The sequence below is a fragment of the Myripristis murdjan genome, chromosome 6, assembly GCF_902150065.1.
Source record: "Myripristis murdjan chromosome 6, fMyrMur1.1, whole genome shotgun sequence".
In the NCBI taxonomy this organism is placed as follows: domain Eukaryota; kingdom Metazoa; phylum Chordata; class Actinopteri; order Holocentriformes; family Holocentridae; genus Myripristis; species Myripristis murdjan.
In genome coordinates, this window is record NC_043985.1 from 33,516,959 (window position 1) to 33,540,791 (window position 23,833).

At 44.3% G+C, this 23,833-nt stretch overlaps 1 protein-coding gene across 1 annotated transcript in view; it reads left to right on the forward strand.

Moving 5' to 3' along the window:
• The window catches only part of cadps2 (Ca++-dependent secretion activator 2), a 243,713-nt gene that overhangs the window by 199,945 nt on the left and 19,935 nt on the right, over positions 1-23,833 (forward strand). Inside the window, 6 exon segments of the mRNA XM_030054425.1 lie at positions 5,628-5,783; positions 6,632-6,779; positions 10,429-10,443; positions 13,702-13,776; positions 14,091-14,174; positions 22,551-22,658. Of these exon segments, the coding sequence (XP_029910285.1) occupies positions 5,628-5,783; positions 6,632-6,779; positions 10,429-10,443; positions 13,702-13,776; positions 14,091-14,174; positions 22,551-22,658 (586 nt within the window).

Sequence of the window (23,833 nt, forward strand, 5' to 3'; positions counted from 1 at the left end):
GCCACTGACCTTTCTTCATAACCTGCAGAACTTTATTTTAAATTCTAGTGGAGATCCCACGTTTTCCAAAGATCCAAAACATGTGCTGCTGAATTCCAGGGCAATGTGTGTAAAATCTATTTGATGTGATTCTGCAGCCATAAAGCAACAGCATCTTGGCTTTGAATATTTCCCTCAGTATCAGTGTGATGGATAAGACTGCCGTACAATATGGGAAATCATATTTTTCTAACTACAAGCTACATAAAGGGAAATTTAAGGGGGAATAAAGAGCTCAAAATGTAAACATGTAATCTGGCTGGTTGGATTGTTAATAATTTCCCATGCCATGAGGAGAGTTCAGATTCATTCCAGATTTATTGTCAGAACTGACGTAGGAGAAAATCCACTCAAGGTTTGCTGAGATGTATTTATTTCTGTTGTGCACAAACACTAAAGCCACTGGGCTTATATCTGTATGTCTACTCTTAAAGACCCCATGAAATTGCATGTTAACTTCCTTTATTTTGTTGTATTTCCTGTTGAAACAGGACATTTGGGTTGGGACATGACACATGGAGGCATCAGTCCACAGGGTAAACCACTGAGAAATCAGTTTGGGAGAGATTGGTCGTGAAAGGCCGGACTGTCCAAAACCAGTTTGTTGGATAGTGCAGCGTGAGGTCATGAAGTAAAAGTGATGCGAGTTCATTTCACGGGGACTTTAATTGTAATGTAGCAGCTTTTCAATGTGTGGTACAATGCTTTTGTCACTGTACGGTTCATTGTTAGCACAAACCAGGCAGCGATTCCTCTTTCACTTGTGTGTGACTGCAGTAGACACAGTAGACTTCCAATAAAGTAGATTCCAGTGGGACAGACAATAGGAAACCAAGCGTTGTTTGGTTCCATTCCAGGCTGTCGAGCATCATGATTGCCGTCAGGCTTCTTGAATAGTTATTAACTGGATCCTTACAAGATGTGAATGAGTTTTTACTGGGGCCCTGTGTGTGTACTGGGCTGTTATTATTATTATTATCCCTCGTTTTCTCTTTACCATTGATACTGGTGAGGTGTATGTTGAAGCATAACTCTTATAACTGGGTGAATGTAACAGAAACAATAAAAGATGAGGGAACTGAACAATATACCGTGTCGTATTGTGCGAGCTAGCGGAGGCACAATGGAAGGCGCCAAATCCACAACACAAAGCCAGGATGCACACACTGTCAGGCAGGCAGGATGCACAACATCACATGCACTCTTGAATAGGGAAGAGAAAAGTGAATAGAAGTGAGCACCGATGTTCCTCATTTTGTTGGTTAAATAGCATTGGACAGTTATTGCAAACACAACGGGAAGTGGCTGGGGAGGGGAACGCCGGCAGGCATGGCACCTCCCAGCGAGCAGTGTTGTCAGGTATTCTCCTCTGATTTTTTCTTTGTCTTATTTTCCCCTTTGTCTGCGACGGTCGATCTCGCCACTGACTCCGATCCGACAGGTCGATAACCAACAATCTAGCAAGCGTGCCTCTTCCCAAAGTCCCCAGCCTTCCCCTCACGCTGCCTCAGATGCCCAGCTTCACGCCACCCGCCTGGATGGGGCCGCTGTGCGACGGCACGTATGTATGGCAGGGCCAGAAGCCTGCGGGGCCCCGTGGCCCTGATAGTCCTCTGTCTGTCCTGAATGCAGATATGTTGCATCTGTTCCATCATCTGCATGCTTGTCAGCATGTCCAAATCACTCTGTCACCGCAATGAATTAGATCAAGAACTTCCCCGGGCAAACATCCATTAACTCTCTCTCACTTTCAGCTCCTTCGCATGAAGCATTGTAGAAGTTTGGATAGTGTTAATTCAAATCCACAAAAACTTTTTTATGCCATTCACTCGTGAGCGCTGAGAGCAAATTAAGGGGCATGTTGCATTATCTTCCAGTGAATGAGCCGGACTGAGCTTGTCAAACACCTCTGTGGTTTCAAATCGTCTCGTGGAAATTGTTGAGAAACTGTGCCTCTTTTGTCAGCAGGATGTCGGATTGCATGCGATTGTTGTTGAGGGCTTTGTGATGTTGTGTGTGTGTGTGTGTTTGTGTACAGTGTGCACGTCACGTTGTGAAGAATATCAGCACAATAATAAATCGCCTCAATTTTTCTGTTGCAGCTTGCAAGGAATAAATCTACCTGATATTTTGTGAGTTGGCAGAATTTCTGTTGCACTTGTGTGAAAGCTTTATCTAATAAAACCCTGCTGTCCCTCACCTTAAAACATTCTTCAGCGTTACCTGACAAAATAAAAGAGGCAAAATAATGATAGTCATCAGGACTGTCCTTCAGGACTTTCTGTTTTAGAGTATCTCTTTGCTCCCAGCCATCCAGGCTTTAACGTGATATTGGAGCTGTGAACCAGAGCCCAACTGGATGTGAAGCACCTGAATGTGACTTCAGATCGGACGCATGAACTCTCATCCTACATCAGCATCAGCCTCTGAGATCATAGATCACCTTTGTGTTCTGTTGCACCAAGCTTTAAAACTGGTTAATAAGAAACTTGAGGTTTAACATTTAACCCTTTGAAATCTGAGCAAATTCACTTGATTTCTGTCAGAACTTCAGAAAAAAAAACAGGGTGAGTAAGTTAGCCAAAAATGAGTACAAATAAATAAATAAATTTTGAAAAACAAAATAAAAGAAGAACTCTTAAAAAATACCAGAAAATTAGTAAAGCATTGCTGGAAAATTAGCCAAAAAATAGCCCATAAAAGGAAAAAATAAAAGGGCCTACTTAAAATTATTAAAATTATATGTTTACACACCAGATTGGTGATGTTGGATTGATTTTAGACTCCTTGGGCCCTATCTTGTGCCACCCGCTATCCGCTGCCACTACCCGCTACCCACAAATTGCGGATTTAGGAACTTCGGGAGGTCCTGACCACCCGCTATGGTCCTGACCACCCGCTATCCGCTATCCCTAAAGTTTGGGCTGTTAGAGAGCGCGCCCAGGCGGCTTCAATGCGCGCCCCGACGGAGCCTCGCCACGCACACGGTCGGACTGATACCGGGACGCCGCCGGAATGGACTGAGTATATTACTCATATAGACTGTTTAGAGGAAAGACTGTTTTAATTGGACACTTACGCCAGCACGTTTTATTGTTTTATCATAAGCCAGCAGCTGTGCTATATTTTTATTTTTAATATTTTATTTGCCCAATCTACCTTGCCAATAAATTAGTTTACACATAGTTCCACCTCTGCCTCTTGTGTGTGTGTGGTGTGACCCGGGGATTTTACTCAATCAGTACAACCTTGTGACACGTCCACTTGGACACATGTGGCTCCACCTCCCGAATTAACTCGCCTATAATATAATATATAATATGTATATAAAGCCAACTTGCTTTAGCCTCAGTAGAAGCCCTGAGAAAATCTACCTCCCTCTCTCCATCGCGGGTTTAGGATTTAGGATTTAGGATAGCGCAGCCTGCCCTTAAAGGCAATGGCACCTGGCACACTGGTTGGTTTAAATGGCGTAACGCCCAAAACACGCCTATGCATAATATAGCGGGTAGCGCAGGTGTTTTGCGGATAGCGGGAGGTGCACAAGATAGCAACTTTTTACGGGGGAACGCCTCTTCCCAAATCCTAAATCCGCAAATAGCGGGTTTAGGGAGTCTGGCGCAAGATAGGGCCCCTTGTGTTTAAAGGCTGCATTCAGATGCCTTTCACAAGCATTTGACTCTGATTCTTGAATTTAGGTTTAAACCTCTGAACTTGGACTCAGTAAACCAGGATGAGTTGAGCTCTGCTGCATCAGATGAGATGAATCCTTAATGATACAGCCCAGTTTGAGGGATCAAAACCCCCAATCCCACGCACCCGCTCATGTTCCCATCCTGCTCATGACTGAAGGGAAATCACGGCAGGAGCTCCTCCTCACCTGGATTCACCTGGCCAGTCTGATGTGTGAGAGGGAAGGCAGTGCTCATGTTCTGAGAGCTTTCTTAATCCTTCACTTTGTGTGTTTGGAGCGAGTGTCAGCAGCTCCCAGGCTCAGGCGAGGTTGCAGAGAACTGGCAGCGTGTTGGTGGCAATGTTGCTTTAGTGGAGGGGGGAGGAGGAGGGGGGGGGGGGTCTCAGGAGAACGGCTGAGGGTGTGTTTCTTAAAAAGGCTTCTCTTCCCCGCTCTCCCACCCTCCCCTACAACATGCACTACAGTGTACTTCTACCTCGCTTGGCCTTCTCGATCAAAAGGAAAAAAAACACAAACTGGCACTTCATTAGCGAGCACAGACGGGCGAGTGGGATCGTCCCGTTCCCCGGGGAGCGGCGAGGAGAGCGCTCGGAGAAGAGCACCACTAATTAGACATGAGGGGGATGGCCACCAAGCGTTTAATTGCACCGCAGACTTAGCCCAAACCGTTTATTCCTGTGCGTCACTTGTTAAGGTAACAGTCTTTTAAAGGCGAAGTGAGAAAAGTGAGGGAGTGAGTGTGCTTGTTTTACCCCCCCACACACACTCCCCCCACCCCGTCACCCTCCACCCTCCCCTGGCTGTCATTCTAGCTGGGCGCTGTACACTTGGATGTCGGTGGCGGCGAGCGTTGCCATGTGTTGCTGTGTAACCTGTGCGCAGGGGAGAAGGCGGGAAGAGGCGTCCATCTGTCTGTTTTAAACCTCCTCAGCACGCCGGGTGTGTTTGAGAACCGAAATCCTGCCGCTCCAAAACTCTAAACCTCCAAACCTGCCGGAGAACCAGACCAGGAGCTGCTGCTCGCGTCCACGTGACCACACAATGATTTCATTGTCTCCAGGAACCGGGACGGGAATTTTTAAAAAATATTTATTTATCTGCAGAGACACTACCTTAAGAAGTGAAAAATGGTATTAGGCTCTAAATAAACCCAAATGGAGACATAAAGATGCATTTTCCTTTTTCTCTGCATTACTGCAGACCAAGGTTATTCTAGTTATTTTGAACTTTTTGTTGTCAGTTTCAGTTTAGTTTTAATTAGTTTTAAAGTGGATTTTCTAGTTTAGTTTTTATGTTTTTGTAATATTGTTAGGGGTGATCTTCAAAAAGGTCACAAAACATTTTGTGTTAAAAAAAAAAAAAAAAAAACCTGACCAAAACATCTGACCATCTTAAAAAATGTCTTCACTGCGGACAGATGAACAATCACAAAGACCAAAATTAAAGAAACATTCTCTGTAATTTTAGTTTATTTTAGTTTTGTGAAAACACAATACAGTAAGGCCTTACTATTTTAATTCAGTTAACAGAAATGTTTTTTCACACATAGTTTTCATTAGCAAAAATAACCTTGGTTGTTATTAGTTGCAGGTCAGAAAGGGAAACTTGTCCTTTACAAAAGAACAGGTTTGAGCAAATACAGTATCAATACAGTATCATGGCTTTTATGGTTCCCATAAAAATCCTTCAGCCATGTGGGAAGACACAGCATATCCACACTGTGAGAAAACAAGGGACCTTTTGTACCGTTCTGTTACAGGGTTGAGAACCCTTTTCCGTGACAAATGGTACGACTGGGTACCTTGTGTACAGCACACATGCACACTGTGTAGGTTTTGTTTTTTGTGTGATTGGAGCGAACACCGCCGCTCACTGTCCCCTCTAAACCCTCCAGCAACGGCTCGGCCACCTCAGAGGATCTCTTCTGGAAGCTGGACGCTCTGCAGATGTTCGTCCTGGACCTCCACTGGCCCGAGCCCGAGTTCGCCAAACACCTGGAGCAGAGGCTCAAACTCATGGCCAGCGACATGATGGAGGCCTGCGTCAAGAGGTCAGAGGGCAGAGGTCATCACTGGTGGCTGTCTTGGTTCACACTCTCTTTGAGTTTTTCCCCACCATCCGCTGAAAGTCGCCATGATTTCGTCTCTGTGTCTGATGTCTTCTCCCTCTTTGTGTATCTCTTCTGGGCGCTTGGATCCTTTTCACACCTTCTCTTTATTTGCCATTTATTTATTCTTGCCATCACACCTTTATGATGAACAATGTGCAGTCCAACTGTTGCTTTGCATAAATTCCTCTTTTAACACTGTGAGGAAAGAACACAGTACAATAAATATAGAATACAATGCATAGGAATATTTCTGAGTAAACTTGTTGCAGACATACAGACTAGCTGAAGCACCAAAGTGTGTAAAAAGGGATACTTTACCCATGATACATAATTATGGTGTCAAGTACTCACCCTGACACAAAGAAAGCTTTACCTGCAAGCCTTCATGGTAAACTCATCTTCCAAAAACTCCATCTCTGATCTAATAGAAAATATTTGGCTCCATAATTGTAGGATTTTACAGCAAACCTCTATCAAAGGTTCAGTTAAACGATCTGACACCTGTCATGCTGTAGAATCAAAGTCTCTGATATCCAGTCGTATTCTCAGGACTTCCCAAACTCACATACTTTCGCTCAAAGGCTTGCTGCAAAGGCCACTTCTGCAAAATCCTCTCATTGCGTTTGACTGGACAAGCCGCTTGGAGAGCACAACCGTCTCTGATCCAGAAATCAAGTTTACCATGAAGGCTTGCAAGTGAAACTCTCCTGGTTGGAGCTTGAAGGCAGCGCACGTGAGTATTGCTTTAAGTTGCAGTGTTGGTCTTTCTCTTTTATTTCATCTCATAGAACAAAATCAGCCTTTGATGCCAAAATGCAGAAAGCCAGCAAGTCGACGGACTTCCGTGTTTCGCTGTCAGTGTGCACGATGTTCAACGTGCTCATGGACGCCAAGAAGCAGTGCTCCAAACTCTGTGTGCTGGACGCCGGTCAAGAGGTACAGAGAGCATCCAACACAGCGGCTGCTCACCCTGCATGTGTGTTTAACAGCATGAAAATACACCGTACATGGCATCTTTACATTCATTCATTCATATTTACATTCACACTACACTCTCCGCTGTTTTTTGGTTTGGTAGAGCACGGTGATTGCCAATACTTTGACAAAGCAATAGGTTTTGAAAAGCCATCTTTTACACAGCTTTTCATTTTTGCAAAATCTGTGTTGGACCAAACTGTGCAGGTGCAGCACAAAAAGCAGCAGCAGTGGACGGGGGCGGTTTTGCAAAGGGAAAAAAAAAACAGGCTCACTCAGACCTCCACTTTGTACAGTTTGTAAAAATTCACTAAAAAATGACTGGACACCTTCCCACCCCCGAACATCCAGCAAAAGGCAAGTGCAGCACTTTTCTTCACTTCAAACAGCAAAATGCTCGACATCAGCTGCTAAATGGATGACCGTGAAGCCTCTGTGGCGGCAGCCTTGGCGGTGCTGAGAGCTAAACCCTTGGCCACCCTGCGTCTTGACAGAGAGATAAGCTCCCTGCTTTCTTAACCTTCAGCTTCTCTGTCCTCAGCTGCCTGCTCTCTGCAGCGCCCAGCCACCTCGCCCCGTTCAGACACACACAGAGAGCCGGTGTGTGTCGTGTCCGGCTGCGTGCCGCCGCTCGCCAACCACCTGACGCTTCTTTAACCCCCAGAAACCTGAGCAAATGCACTTGATTTCTGCCCATTGGTAAATTAGCAAACTGGCAAAAAATAATTACATAAAAAAGAACAGCAGAAAAAGATTGTTAAAATTACATGAAAATGATATTTGTAGTTACTAAAACAGAATCAGAAATACTTCATTGATCCCTGAGGGGGAAATTGATTAGAAAGGAAAGCCAACAGGGAATCGAACCCATGACCTTCTTGCTATAAGGCAACAATATTTGAATGCTGTTCCTGAAGCTTTTCAACCTGTCAAAAATGAAATTTTTGGCGCAGGTGACTGACTACAAAGATTTTTAATCAAAGCAAAATATTGGCAGCTTCAATCCCAAATATAAACCTGGGCCTTCAAAAACCTTTTTCAGCTGAAGGAAGGTCATAAATCAAGGGCCCGGAGCCAGAGGGGCATTCAGTGCCATGTTGGGTGAACATGAGTATTATATATCGGTTAAAAGCTCTCAGTCGGATCTGTTCAGTGCAAAAAGGACATAACTGAAGTGATGACCCATCAGTTTTAGTTACAAAAAAAAGACTCAACAGTAGAAATGGAGTTTTGTTTGGTTCCAAAATTAAGCACACTTGAACACAGATTTGTATTAAAATGAAAATGTTTTACAGTTGTTTACTTATATATGTTGATATTCCACACAGAAACATTTGCACCGTAAATGTATATCTCACCTTTTAACATTTTTAAAATGTTTAATAAATATTTTTCAGCTTAAACTGTAGAAATATTGTTTTTATATTAACAATAATAATTATACACTATTTGTATAGCACTTTTCTTGGTACTCAGAGACACTTGAGAATAAAAAGAGATAAAATCACATGAAATAAACAGTATTACAAAAAAGTACATGAATTAAAACAAGTAGAAAATTTAACAACAGTGACATCTAGAAATGTGTTTTGGGCGTAACATGCAGTAAACCAATCAGAGCGCGTCTCCCGTCCCCTTTAAAAACCAGGTGTGACACACCTTGGTGCTGTTATAATGGAGGATTTTCCAGGTAAGAAGGAAGGCTTCTCTGCAGAGGAGGCGGATCTGCACGTTCACGAAGTGTGCGCCCCCCATGGAGGCCACCGTCACTGTCTGATAATGAGCTTCAGACAGCAGAGAGACCTGCAGCACTGACCTCAGAGCTGCTGTTTGCTGCTCAGTCACTTTCAGCAGCAACACTGCAGCTGAGCTCAGCTCATTTCAAGAGCAACATGGAGCTCAGAGGGACACAAGTTTCCACACCGTGAAAATGACGACTGAGCCGCTCAGAAAGTAGAAAAGACACTGGAGTCATGCTTGGAGCCGCTTTGAGCCCGATGGAAGAGAGGACCTCAGTGTCGACCCGCCAGTCCAGTTTGTTGTTGAGTTGCACCTTTAGGAACCTGTAGGTGTCTGTCACCTCCACTCCCTGCTCCATCACGGTGACGGGGCTGCAGGGCCTCTTGCTGCGTCGGAAATTCACCACCAGCTCCTTGGTTTTCCCGATGTTAAGCATTAGTGGGAAAAAAAAAAAAAAGTTGCTTTAGTGAGTTTACAGAGTTGCTGAGTTGCAGCAGCTCTGTAAACTCACTAAAGCAGCTACAGTGTTGTCTGAAAACTACGTCACAGCGTGGACGGGCATTCATTGAGTTTTGGGCTTCGCTTACGGCCCTTCTGGCTCCAAACCCGAAGCTGCACAGAGTCCAGGGCTCCGGGCTACAGATGGCAGTTGTTCTTTACCATTTTAACATGTTGGACATTCAGTCACTGCTCTTCTCCTGTCAGATTTAAGACTGACATCAACAGTAGAAAAAGCTGTGATTCCTATTCTAACACAAGCAACCCACAGGAGGTCAGAGGTCACAGCACCTGTAACAATACACGTGTTGGAGAGAGAAGAAGCTCACAATGACCGAGTCCTGCTGGGGCTTCATCACAGAGGCTATTATGAGTGTAAAAAAATATTTTTCACGTTGGAAGAAATGCAGTGCATGTTGTAACATTATAGCTATGTATAATAGTTTCTTACACAATAGTGACTAAAATAACAATCATCTATTGTGAAAGATCTGCCTTGAACAAATGGAAATGGTAAGACTTGTTGGCATCGTCTTCTGAAAACGGCAAAAGATTAATGAAGAAATTCTGGCCAGCTACAGTGCAACAAAACTCCATTTAACACCCAACCACTGTACATGTAATATCATTCAGTTTGTCAGAATATGCCTCATTCAGCGGGATGGCTTCAACTTCTGAATAGCCTTGATTATAAAATGTGTGGAGTTCTTGGAGGTCAGTCCTTAACTGTCCTTAACAATCTCAGAATTTCAATAGGAGAGGATTCATGGCTCTCTGTTGGTTTTTACCAGATTACAATGCATCATTAACGTTTTATATCTGTGCAGATTACCAGTGCAGAGTATTTTAGACCTTATGTATCAGATGAAAATTAATTTCAAATCCTTTTTTCCCGGTAAATAAAGATAAATAAAGATGCCAGATATGTGCATTAGACCATTGAAAAAGCACAGAATATTTTGTCACTGTCCCCTGTGCCGTCGTTTCCTGGGTTTTAAACATTAATGCACAGACAGCAGGCAAGAGGTAAGATATACAGCACAATGGATAAATAGGGAAATACATAAATATTCAGTTAAATATTGCAAAGACCACTGGATTGGACATATGTCCTAATCACATCTACATTTCTAATAGAGGTCATTGAGCTTTATGTACTCTTGGTCTCCATTTAAGTTCACTGAGGATGAAAAAGTCTGAATCCAGCGTCATCACCTGCTATTTTTCTCCAAGAAATTTCAATTTCAACAATTGGAAAGTGTTTAAATCTTGTCGGTTTATGATGGCTCACTGTGCTTGCCTTCTTTCCTTTGTCTCATGTCCTGCCGTCTCCCATGTCCATGTCTCCTGCTCGTCATTGTTTGAATCCCAGATTGACAAACAATGGGTAAGTCCCTCCATCTCCTCTCCACCTTCATTTTTTACCTCCTGCATCTTTAAGCTCCGCCTAAACTCCAAAAAGCCTCATTTGTTCTTAGTGTTGCACCATGTTAACTAAAGACTAGATCAACACTAAATCAAGATAGCACACACTTTATTCTAATAAGCACAGCATTTACCTTTTTTCAACATCTCCTGCACAAGGAATGTACATACAGCAAGGTTTGTACATATGTGTTAAATATCTGTGGTGGTGGCAGTTTATCTGGGAGTGGTGTGTCTCAGTCAGTGGAGGAGGAGGTCCTGGGTGTTACCTAAAGAGCCTCCAGGTGCTGACGAGGGGTCGTCCATGATCACCTCTGACCATCCACAGACCCCGGTCTTCCTCGGCAGCTCGCCCTGTTTGTTGGCGCCTTCAGCCTTGATGCCACAGAACAGAGAAGATAACGCTGGCCTCGACAGACCCACAGGACATGTGCAGCAGCTGCGTGCAGACATTGAAGGACCTGAGCCTCCTCAGAAACATCAGGATCTGAGCTCAGTCTGCAGAGCTGCTGCTGCTTTAACGGTGAAGAAAAGGCTGAGCTGCTCCAGGCTCCTGGCTCTAAAGGCTTGTCCTGAGTCTCTTCATGAATCCTGGCTGTGTTTTGGGTGTAACATGCAGTGAACCAATCAGAGCACGTCTCCCATCCCCTTTAACAGCCAGGTGTGTCACACCTTGGTGGGCTGCTGTTATAATGGTGGATTTTCCAGGTAAGAAGGAAGGCTTCTCTGCAGAGGAGATGGATCTGCTCATGCACTTACACGCTTATTTTAGTAAAAAAACTGGAGTGGTTTGAGGAGAAGGCAGATGGTGGCGCTGTAACTGCCGAACACATGTATCCTTGTGTCTATCACAGTGTTCAGTGCACCGCTGAAGGTCGAGGGAGATCCACCACTAATGAACTTCTCCTCAAACCACTCTGCTTTTTTTTTATTATTATTTTTTTTTGTATTCCAAGATATGTATTTGAAATCCACATGATCGTCTGTGTAACTCACAGCTTCAGAGCTGCTGGAAGGTTTATTTTTTTCACTTTGACAGAGCCAGGCTAACAACTCCCATAGACTTCAAGTCTTTGTGCTAAGCTAACATGAAATGCTACCCATAGGAACTGAACCACTGGACGCACAGAGGAGAAAATGGTGTCCAACATCTGGTCTCAGTCTGGGGAAGCTGGAAAAAGGATGTTTTGCCCAAAGCGTTGGACCATTCCTTTAATCTGTTGTGCATCTCACACCCATTGACGTAAAAAGGACAACAAAAAACAAATCTTGTTGCTTTGTTCTCTGCTATATGAAGTTAACATAAAGATAATTCTGACCACAGAGCGCCTGTGTACAGAAGCATGTTTTGAGTGAGATGAAGAAGTTTGACTTGACTTGGCATCTAAAAACAGAGATTATTCAGTTTAATGGAACTTCGATAGATGTAGATTTTCAGTGATTTGGACTAGAATTCACGTTTCTCAAAAATGGCTCTTTTGGACATTCAGATGGTGGGATACTGTGTAGACGTCACCCGCTGACCCCTGACCCCTGACCTCTGACCCCTTCAGATGCAGCTCATCAGCTCTGACTTTTCTCTGGGATAACTGGACGTCCGGTGTGTCCGCTGCCGGTTGCCTCCAGCCGACACCGGCACTTTGATGATAAACTCCGGACTCCTTCTTCACATGGCCTATTCACACTCACATGAAGAGGAAATTGTCGAAACTTTTCTGTGAAGACCAGAAATCGTTTTTGCTCGATGTGGAAGGCTGAAAGTGTGTCTGACTGAGGCGGGGAGTTCAACTGGCGGGCGAGGAGACGGGCAGAGACGGCCTCCTTTGTGGATTTGTACTTGACAGTTTAATCTATTCAGGAAACTCCTCCGCTGGATTAATGGAATCTCTTTTTACAGGCCCCATTAAACGCAACCCATTAAACTGGGGTGATCAAGTCAGTTTTAGTAAAGAAATCAATGAAAATGGTAATGTGCCGTCGTCTATGATTTTGTTGTCGAGGCAGTTTAAATGAGGGGGGGGATTTGAGAATGCCAACAGGGTTTTGAATGGGAAAAACATACCACAACTTGAAGTAGCAGCGCTTGGCAGCTTACTACCAAGTAAATGTTTTTTAAAAAGAAATAATTGTTCTTTTCAGTTTTGCCGCGCACATGGCAAAGACCACACAATTTCATCTCCTCTGTTTTTTTGGCCGCCTCTGTAAAAAAGCCAAAAGCAGCAATGTTAATTGAGGTAAGGAAAAAAAAAAAAAAGAAAGAAAGCCCTCAAGATTTGCCAGAAAAAAATTCTGTCTGCTGAAAGAGAGCTGCCATTTTGTGGACTCGGAAAAGAGAAGAGCCAAAAAAGAAAATTAGGGCTGCCGATGATGACCTCCCTGGACCCGCAATTTGTCAGCGATCTGTGAGCTTTGTTGATTGAAATTTTTAATTTGGGTGTTCTTTAGACGCCCAGTGAAAGGGCATTGTCGCCAAGAGATGAACTCCCCTGCTGCTGTGTGAGCGACCGAGGCAGCCATTCAATGCCACGAATTGAGGCGCTCTCTTCTCTCTCTCCCTCTCCCTGTTTTTCTATACCCTCTCTCCTTTTGGCTGTCGTCGTCTTTTTTTTTTTCCTTCTTCTTCTTTTGCTTTTTTTTTTCCAAGGGAAAAGGTGCCATGAATATAGGGGGTGGGGAGGGGGTGTCGCGGGGGGGGGCGAGACATGAAATGGCGGATTAATTGAATCTTGTGTGAGCCTTTGGTCCTCGCAGCTGGACCGGTGCTTTAGAGAAATACAAGGCTGCTCTAATTGTGGGGAAGCACAAAAAGTATCCTTCAAATTCCTTCGCCTTCCAACGTGGACGGGAATGCCATTCAGACACATAATGGTCCTATTAGCTGCTTAACTCAGCGGCGTTACATGGGAAGATTTTCCACGCCTCAGTGTCTTGGGAAGGGTGTGTGTGTGTGTGTGTGTGTGTGTGTGTGTGTGTGTGTGTGTGTGTGAGTGGGGGGGTGCTGGATGTTCATACCGAGTGTTGTGGGTTTTCCTCCTCGTCCTTTGCGGCGGAGACAAAGCTGTGTACGCTGTATGAAAGAAGCAAGGAGTCATTTTTTAGCCTCTGTGCCACCTCACTTCTCCAAAATAATGAAATATTGCTTTTTGTACCTCACCCCCCCCACACACACACACACACACACACACCCCAAACCCACCCCCACCCTCCCCCTCTCTCACAGCAACAGTACCACTCCAAAATCGATGTCCTGATCGACGAGGCTTTCAAAGAAATGATTTCCTCGCTCGTCTCAAAGGTAAATCTCTGCTTATTTTGGCCTCAGTAATAATAAAAAAGGAGTCACATCCTGTGACTGCTTCTCATCACTTTTGGGTTTTTTTTTTATTATTATTATATTTTATAATTCATATTCAGCTGAGCTTTGCACTTGCTAGCAGTCAAGATGGAATTGTGCACGTGGAGATTCAAGTGCAGGGACTTTCCTCTATCTGTTTGTAATACACCAAAAGGCTGCATTGCAAAAAAAAAAAAAATTAGCTTTAGAATTCAGTTTTTAAATGAGCACCGCCTTCTGCTAACAAATGTTTGTGTCTGTGTGTCGGCCGGCAGTTTGCCTCTGTTTTAGACGGCGTTCTCTCCAAGCTCTCGAGATACGATGAAGGAACATTCTTCTCTTCAATCCTCTCTTTCACAGTAAGTAGCCATGTTTTTGTTCCTCGCTCGAAAGCCGAGCTGTTTCTTTCTTTCACGGCTAAGAAAGGCAACGTGTTATTTTTGGAAACCAGATCTTCCCGGGCTGAACTTTTGTATCATTATTCTCCCCCACCGCCACCGCCACCTCCACCTCCACCTCCCGCGCCCTCCAACCCCTCCTCCTCAAAGGTGAAAGCGGCTGCCAAATATGTGGAAGTCCCCGTGAGTCAGTTCTGCCTGCCTGCTACTTTGTTCACCCCGTTCATCACAAACAGAAACAGACGTGTCGGTTTGCGTAGTTTTTGTGTCTCCATCCACATTCAGGCAAAAAGGACGCAAACCAGCCTGGAAATGCTGGAAATGCTAAGCTGTGCTTGCATTTTGAGCCTCAGCCATTTGCTTGCTCGGTTTTTAAGTTTGTCATTGTGTTCAAGTTGGGTGAAACATGAGAGGATTTTTTTTTGTTTTATTTTGTTGTTGTGCAGCTGCAGATTCAGCACCGCAGAGCAAACAACTCGCTTGATGGAAATATTTCACTCACTGTGTTGACATGCACAAAATATTCCAGTTTTTGCCCTAATTCTGAAAAAGACAATATTCCTACTGAGCTGTTGACATGCAGCTGTGCAAACTCAGGTCTTTCATAATGTTTAAAAGCAGTCTGCTTCCCACCAGAAATGTGGCTTTTATTTTGAAAATGCCTCTCTACCCATGCAGCTTTGCAAAGTGCCACCTAGTTGGTTTGTTTACCCTAAACAGGCAGTTGAGACGCCTCGTTTGAATGCACCATAAACAAGAGCTGAGAATGCTCCTAAAACCAGAATAATATCACCATATCCCACACGGCTCCGTTCACCAAAAAGGCCTTATTAGGAATATTCAAATGTAATATGCTGTAGGGGAGAGTGGGGTAATTTGTGCCAAGGGGCAAGTAGTGCCACCCCTGTTATCTAGAAAACCATAGAAGAAGTTGGTCATGTGACCACATATTTTTGAAGAGGCATCCATTTCACTCATCTTGTAAAGAAGGGAGACACATGGCTTGAGAGGAAAGCACATTTCAGTTCAAAAAAACATTTTTTTGCCCTCCAAAGTAAAATTTCCATGATCAAGGTTTTTTGATTGCTGTGTTTGAACAATTATAGAAAACTTTGAAAACAGTTCACACAGGTTTTAGTACTTTAGTAAGCTACACCATGAGTCTATACAGTTAGCATGATGTTAGCTCAAAACAGCTGGGGGATGCATTTTTTTCAAAATGGTGGGCTTGGGGTAATTTGTGCCAAAGGGCCTTGGGGTAAGTTGTGCCAGTGGCACAAGTTGTGATTATATACTATATATTACTTTATTGTATTTTATTGTTATTGTACATTATTTTCTTACCTTTGATCATTAAAACTATTCAGATTCAGGTGAAGATGATTTGCAGGTGCTCATTTTGGAAGTTTTATTTTGTTCTGGGTATGTGTTCATGTGGCACTAGGCCTTGTTATAGAAAAGTGGCCTGTGATCTAGTTAAAATAATAAATAAATGTTAAATAAATAATTTTGTATTGAATTTGTTTTGCTTTTATATAGCATTATCATTTGTGAGATTAAAATGATCTGTTTTACTTCAATTATCAATGGCACAATTTACCCCAGTGTATTCTCTCTAATGGCACAATTTACCCCGCACCGGGGGCAAGTTGTGCCACAGAACCACTTTTTTTTCGAAAGCTATATTTCTCAAACAGTTTATATAAGATCCTAAGTGATTGTTCCCAGGGATGCACAACATCCTAAACTATATGTGCATATTTTAGTTGGAGGCATTACTGTAATCCCCTCGCTTTAAAGGCACTTTAAGTAAAAATTGGCACTATTTACCCCACTCTCCCCTACACGTGACCCATATAACATTCAGAATATTGTCATATTCAGAATAACGGTGGAAAGTCGCTGTGCATGTAAGCTGAGGTGCTGCTGGTGGAGCTGAGGTGACGTGGCTCTGCTGACGATGATGAAGCTGCTGACTGTGCAGCGAGGAAGGCAGACACACACTCGCTGTTCAGAGAGGTGAAGGTGTCGGCTCGGAGAGTCGAAGGTGTCGGCTCGGAGAGGCTCGGTGTCGGCTCGGAGAGGCTCGGTGTCGGCTCGGAGAGGGGAAGGTGTCGGCTCGGAGAGGGGAAGGTGTCGGCTCGGAGAGGTGAAGGTGTCGGCTCGGAGAGGTGAAGGTGTCGGCTCGGAGAGGTGAAGGTGTCGAGCCGAGACACAGATCGGTGTGTGGGCTCTGTGATGTCAGATGTGCTCTGGGATGCTGGGTGTGTCAGTGTTAGAGTGAGGGGAGGCTCGTCTCTGAGCTCGTTAGACTGATCACTGATCATCAGGAATATATCGACGTATCCGGTCAGAGAGCCGGTGATGTTTGGTTTTCTCCGTGTCGCCGGGCCCTCCTCGGTGCTGTTCTGCTGTAAGAGCCTGCCTCAAAACATTACATCTGGACTCTTAGAAAACTGAGCCGATTCACACCCAAAACTGAAACTCATGATCCTGCTTTTTTTTTTTTTTTTTTCCCCAGTGAAGACCTGGATCCTATGTTTTTTATTAGTCATTTATTTTTAGATTGGATGATGAACACCAACCAAGTTTTTATTTTACTTTATTTTTCTTTATTTCTTTATATTTTTTGTCTAAGATAAAGCTAGACGAAACCTGCAGCTCAGCAAGCAGAGCAAAGCAAGGCACAAAAATTGTGGGGTTGCAGGTTCGATTCCCTCCAGAAGTCCGGTAGTGCTACCCCCACCCCATTTTCCCATCACGCACTCTGGTTCCCATCCAGACTTCCTCCTCCCCTCTTCAGCTGAAATTATAATGTAACTGCTACCTGGGTCTTTTGTGCTGAAGGAACCCGAAGCAGCTAAGCCTCTTTTCCAGGTGGGACGAGGGCGAGGAGGCGAGCGGGGTGGGGGTGGGGGTATGAAAGGGGGCGGGGCCTCGTGCCGCCCAGCCGTCAGGCCGCTCTGCCTCTTGTCACGAAAGGTGACGCTCACATCCTCCTCTCTCTCTCTCTCTCTCTCTCTCTCTCTCTCTCTCTCTGTCCTCGCTGGCTCGCCGCCCCGCCGCTGACCCACGTATGTTCAACATGGCCGACACATGGCTCTGCAGCCAAGTCGCCGACGGCCACACACACACACACACACACACACACACACACTCTCTCTCTCTCTCTCTCTCACACTCGTATGGAACATATGTGTGTTGGCAGACGCACAAACACTGGAAGGAAATCATGAGCCGAGCAAAGCCACAACACACACACGATGATAAAAACACTGGAGCATCACCATGTTTATGTCCAAAAATGTTATACATGGACTATAATCTCATATACACACACACACACACACACACACACACACACACACACACACAGTCCTGTAGTCCTGCACCTGGCAGAAATGGATCCTGGGCAGGAAATGGGGCCGGTAGCAGTGTGTAATTACCTGGCATTTCACCGCCCTCCTTCCCCCGGTTAACCAGTCATTATCACCAGGCACACACTCTCACACACACACACACACACACACACACACACACACACCCTGCCCCCCACCCTTCACCCTCCCAGCCTCCCATCCTCCTCGTCTGTATCGAACCAGGAGCCCCGTTTAATTTTACACTCTCAAATTTGTTGTCAAATGTTGACGAGTGAGCAGGAAGCCATTATCCAGGCAGGAGGATTACAGAGGAACAAACACACACACACACACACACACACACACACACGGAAACACACACCGAGCGTGACAACGGGACGCCGCCTATGTTTTTGTGTTTTCTTCTTTCTTTTCTCCTTTATTTTGTTCGTGTGAAGAAGTCTTAATCTCGGCGGCTGGACCTGCGCCCGAAACCTCCGACTGTCTCGCTGCTCCATCGCCTCGTCAGAGCCGGTGGGGGGGGGGGGGGGGGGGGGGGGGGGGATGCTTTGAGTGACAACAGTGCAGTGATATGTTGCCAGTGGACACACACACACACACACACACACACTCCTCAACACACACACAAACACACTTCAGATGGAGTGTGGTGTGTTGAACAGAAGCAGCAGTGAGTGTGTCTGCTGGAAGAGATTAGAGTTGACATGAAAAGTACTGTACAGCTGCGCGCACACACACACACACACACACACACAGAGACAGAGAGAGAGAGAGAGCTCTCACTCTCGTCAGATCTCTGACCGTCACTCAACACCGATGCAGGAAGTGCCAGATTTCCACCTCTGCAACCGCAGGATTATGGGATTCTGACAGGCCTGTCAATCAAACCACCACCCCCGCCCTCGCCACTGCACACACACGCACACACACACACACTAACACACACACACACGCAGGCACAGCCCGGGTGCCCCTGCAGCAAAGTCACCCCACTTTAACCCCGCGTGGCCTGCAGGTTTCCCGTCCAGCCGTCTGTCAGAATCTGCTCTCCTCCACAAACAAACATCTGATTTACAATTCAGAAGCAGATCCGGCGTGGAGCTGCTGACTCGGCCTGACAGGCTCTCAGGCCGAGCCGCCGCCGCCTCTCCTGCCACAAGTCCAACACAACACAGGAAGCACTGACTCCAAACCGGGTTTAAACGGCATGGCATGAAAACAGACCTTACAGAGCTCCTGCAGGCTTTCATCACGCCTCCACACGTCTTCATCAGGGTCTGTGATGAAGACGTGCAGAGGTGGTTTTTTAAGCTGATGAAGGCGACCGCAGAACACGCTCGATAAGGGATTTAAAACTTTTTTTCACAGTCCGGTGACACAGAGCCTCACATCACAGCTCATTTATTTATTTAAATCAGTTTTAAGCAAAGTGACTTCAACACAGAGCTAATGTGAGGTGCAGAGCAGAAATAAATGCATATTATATTTTGAATAAGTGATCATTTAACCCTTGAAACCCTTGAAAAATTACAAGACCCAATGACCCAAAAATACCCCAAAGCAGTCACAAAAAAAAAAAAAAATAGTCAAAAAAGAAAATATCACAATAACTGTAATTAGTTTTCTAGACATTTTCCTTACATTTTTTAATTTTTAAACAAATTTTTAGGGTCATTTTCTTATACCCTTTTACTAATTTCTTGAAATTTTCCAGTCACTTCTTGGTAAGTTGCTCAGTGTTTTTTTTTTTTTTTTCCTGTGTTTTTGGAAGAAATCCAGTCGGTCTGCTCGGCTTTCAAAGGGTTAAATGCTGCATTCACGTGCCTTTCATGGACATTTAAACACAGAAATCTGCCCAAAAAAAAACATCCGCCCGCGTCTCAGAGGGTTAAAAATAATTTTAATAAATGTGACTGTCTCTCCGTCTCTGAACAGCACATAAACAAAGCCGTTGCTAAGCGACAGATGTGGCTGTTTTTTGGTTGTACTGATTGTTAGCAGCGATACAGGTATGTGTCTGTGTGTGTGTGTGTGTCTGTGCGTGTGTGTGTGTGTGTGTGTGTGTTATTTCCAGACTGTTTGCTTTATAATTATCAGCTGGACTGTGATTTCTGCCAGCCTGAATCTGACCATTTCAGTTTCAGAGTATTAACTCTTCCCACAGTTTAATGGATCAATCACTTTGAATAAAATGATTTTCAAACATGGCACAACCTGCAGAACATGAATAACCGTCTGAGGCAAAGGGAATATTTTAGTTTGGTAGAAGTGGAGGCGGAGGGCGGCCGGGCCAGCACAGGTACGAGCTTCAACCTGCGTCCTGTTGGATTCAGATAGAGCTCAGTGTTTCCTCCACTGCAACACACAGCTGGTCTTTTTCCCACTTCTCACATCTTTCCAGTGTTTTGAGCATCGTCTTCCACAGCTGTTCAGACTGCAGGCTCACCGTGACGCGCCTTCTGCTCGCACCGCCTTTCCCAAACGCTTCACCTCTGATTTATTTGATCCAGAAGAGTTTCAGTGAGAAATATGACAACCTGCAGCCGAGTGAGTGTCTGACATCATCAGCTCAGTTCTGCTCTGGATTGCAGATTGATTCAGAAATTAGAAGTGCAGTTATAAATTAAATCTGTTCTGTTTAAAATCTTGTGGTAGACTCTGAGCTAATTTTACACGACGACAGCCAGTGAAACACAAAATATCGCCTGTTATGCTTTTTTTTTTGTTTTTGTTTGTTTGTTTAGAAAAATTAAAAAATAACAGATTGGATCTTGTGTCATTTTGTGATGTTGACTGACTCAACTGACTTGCCTGATGCAAAATATACAGATTTTTTTTTTTTTTTTTTTTTTTTTTTTTCATTTATTTAAGAATGAATCATAAAATTCCAGGATAAAAATACTGCAAAAGATTTTATCCGCCTTTTTCATTTTGTCTAAATATTGATTTTTTTCATATATATATATAGAGAGAGAGAGAGAGAGAGATTTCTGGTTATTTGAGTCCAACAGTATGATCATATGGGGATTGTAAGACATTTCCCTTATCATTTTCATATCATTTTCATATTTTTACTCCACCCCCCTCACCCCACCCTGTATTTGCACAGCTGAATGATACCAAACAATATTGATAATAAAGCAGTGTACTGACAAAAAAAAAAAAAAAAAAAAAAGATTAATTTAAAAATTACTAAATAAGTGATTTGGGAAACGTGGTTTTATGTTTAACTGGTGTTCAGTGAGTGGTGCAGGTTTGGTTTATTTTCACGTCCGTCACAACAACGAGACAAAAGAGTCGTAACCCGTCACACGGCGATGTCAGGAGGATTAACCGGATACGCTCACGAGGTCACGGCGGTCGTCTCCGTCGTGCCACGCCGCCTCCATCACACCGCTCTCCCTCCTGCCTTCGGCTTCAGATCCACACCCGGCCTCATACCTGCTGTATCTGGGCTTCAAGCAAATGCAAAGTCTTTTTTTTCCCTCTTTTCTCACACAGAGGTTCTCTGGCGGTGTAAGGCTCCGTTTCCCTGCCTTCCGTGGGGAATTTGGCGCTCGGCGCTCGGCACTGCAGCAGAACAACAAGCCCCCGGGGGCGACGCAGGCCCAGGGAAACGGGTGTGAAAGATGTCAAAGCAATTACAATAAGCATTACAGTTGTAATCTCCCCTGACACGGGGGAGTGTGAATGGAACGGGGCTCCCCGCTCCTCCTGCCTCTGGCCTCTCCCCGCCGGCCAAACGATTGCTTTGACATGCACTAAATGTTTTTGCACCGGTAATTGCGCCAGCTCTTGTTTCTCCCAACAAGGACAAGGCAGATTTTTCTCCTCTTCTTCGCCCCGCGGAGCATCAGTTGATGCCGAGGATTTGGTGGCTTCGTTGTTTGAGTGTAAACAAATTGATGCATGGAGGAGCAGAGGGGGTTTTGGGGGGTGGGGGGGTGGAGGGCTTTTTTTTATCGCTCACAAAGGCTGGTTTAGCTGTGAGGTGTGAAGCAGAGGCAGCAGACAAAAGGGACAGTCTAGACTTGTGTCCTTGAGTTTTCGGACATTGTGGGTAGAATAATTATCTGCAAAAATACATTGGGGTTTATTTTCTTTCTTTCTTTTTTTTTTTTTTACATTCAGTGGTTCCTCTGTCTTGCACACACGTCCGTCATGATTTGCTCAGATTGTTGAGTTTTATCTCAGAGCAAATCAGTTCAGGGCTGAGGAGAGTCGTGACGCCAGGTAATTAAGAGACGTTTGACAGGAAGACAGGAACAAGACAGGAAGTCAGACATGTCGCTGTGAGGAAAACACTGCTGCTGCTGCAGCGGACGGGAAGAATCAGGAGGAATTTTCTGCAGTGATGATGATGATGATGATGTATAGGCAGGAGGCTGTTTGGTGTTTGACTTGGCTCAGAGTCTTGTTGTCATTTGTTACAAGCAGCATGGATTAAACGCTGCAAAAAAATCAAAAGTCAGTCAGTCTTCAGTGTTAAAATCAAGGTGAAAAATCCGCCAGTGGGATGAGAGATGAGATAATCCCACTGGTTTCCAGTGCAGTTTCACTTGTTTCAGGATTTTTTTTCTGTTACACAGTGAGGCAGATCAGCCCAGTAGGATCAAAAAAATTACACTTCAAGAAAAATAATCTGGAAACAAGTTAATAACCGCTGGAAACAAGTGGGATTATCTCATCCTACTGGCAGATTTATGACTTTGTTGGAAAATAAAAAACGACAGGTTTGAACTCTGACGATGGGACTGTTGTTGATGTTTCTTGCAGTGGATTGAAGTGAGAGCTGTTCTGCCACTTGCAGCCACATTCATGTTTTCAACACCCGACTGCTGTGAATGCCTAATTTGGTGTTTTTTCACATCACACTCCATAAGCAGCTGTCCACTTTCCCCCGCCACCCCCAGCCCCTCCCCCCTCCATCAAGCCTCTCATGTCCTCTGTCCTGCAGAAACCCGGCATGGATCTGGCCGACACCTACATCACCTTCGTACGGCAGAACCAGGACATCCTGCGGGACCGCGTGAACGACGAGCTGTACACGGAGAAGGTGTTCGACGTGAGTATCACTTCCTGTTTCCAGAGACTCGCCGTCGGGTGATAAATGTGTCATATCTGGATATCAACACGTGATATTAATCTTTCCAAAGGTAACGATGTGGATGATATCAAATTCAAGGTTAGGGTCAGCCTGAGACACTGATTGGTCTGTTCTGATCATTAAAATACTTTGTGAAGTCGCTATTATGCTGTTTTTTTTTTTTTGTTTGTTTGTTTGTTTTTTTGTTTTTAAAGAATGCTCCATTTTCACTGTGGATTCACATAAAATATTGTTGAAGCATCATGTCGACTATACAGTCAACAACAGGGGCGGATCTGCCAGGGTGGCCTGGGCTGGCAGCTGCCACCCTGACAGCTGGCCTTGCCACCCCAGTTCGGCCAGTCTAATAGAACAAAAATGTAAATGTTGTCACTGGTTGGAAATTTACCAGACTGAAAATCTGCTGATTCAACCAGAATGAACTCATTTTTACTTTTCAAAAAAAGAAAAATCCGAACTATGTCAAGCTGGAGGCTCTGGATTTAAACACTTTGTAGTTTTTGCTCATTAACAAAAGTGATGTATCTGTCTATCTATCTGTCTGTCTATCTATCTGTCTTTCTGTTTGTCTCTGTCTGCCACCCTGAAAAATTTCCATTCCTTTTGCCCCCCGGTGAATATTTCTCTAGATCCTCCCTGCAACTCATCAGTCAACAACCAGCTGTTTAGCTCTTTTTTTTTTCTTTTTTTTTTAATACTTCTAAGCTTCATGTTATAGAAAAATAATAAAAATTCTGCAGACTTAGTCCAAGCAAGATTCAAGGTTTCAGTAGAAATGTTTTTAGTCAGAAATCCTTCATCAGGTCAATGTCTTGTGACTGAAATTTTGGCATTTCTATTACAGTCTTTCTTTTTAAATATTGCACTTTGGGTGTTTTTTGGCACCTAAGCAGGATCCTAACACGCCACAGCTTATTCATCTGCGTTTTGTGATGACACCAAACTCGACTAATCCCACTTGTTTTATAAAAAGCTTGTGGAAATCTGCCTTACATTTAACATCTACCCTGTTAAACTTTTCATTATTCATCTGAAAATGTCATCACTCACAGAAACTGTGAAGCCCAGCGTGGCTGCGGGTCCACAAAAGATCTTTTACATTTCTCTTTGCTGTTTTCCAAATTCATGAAGAA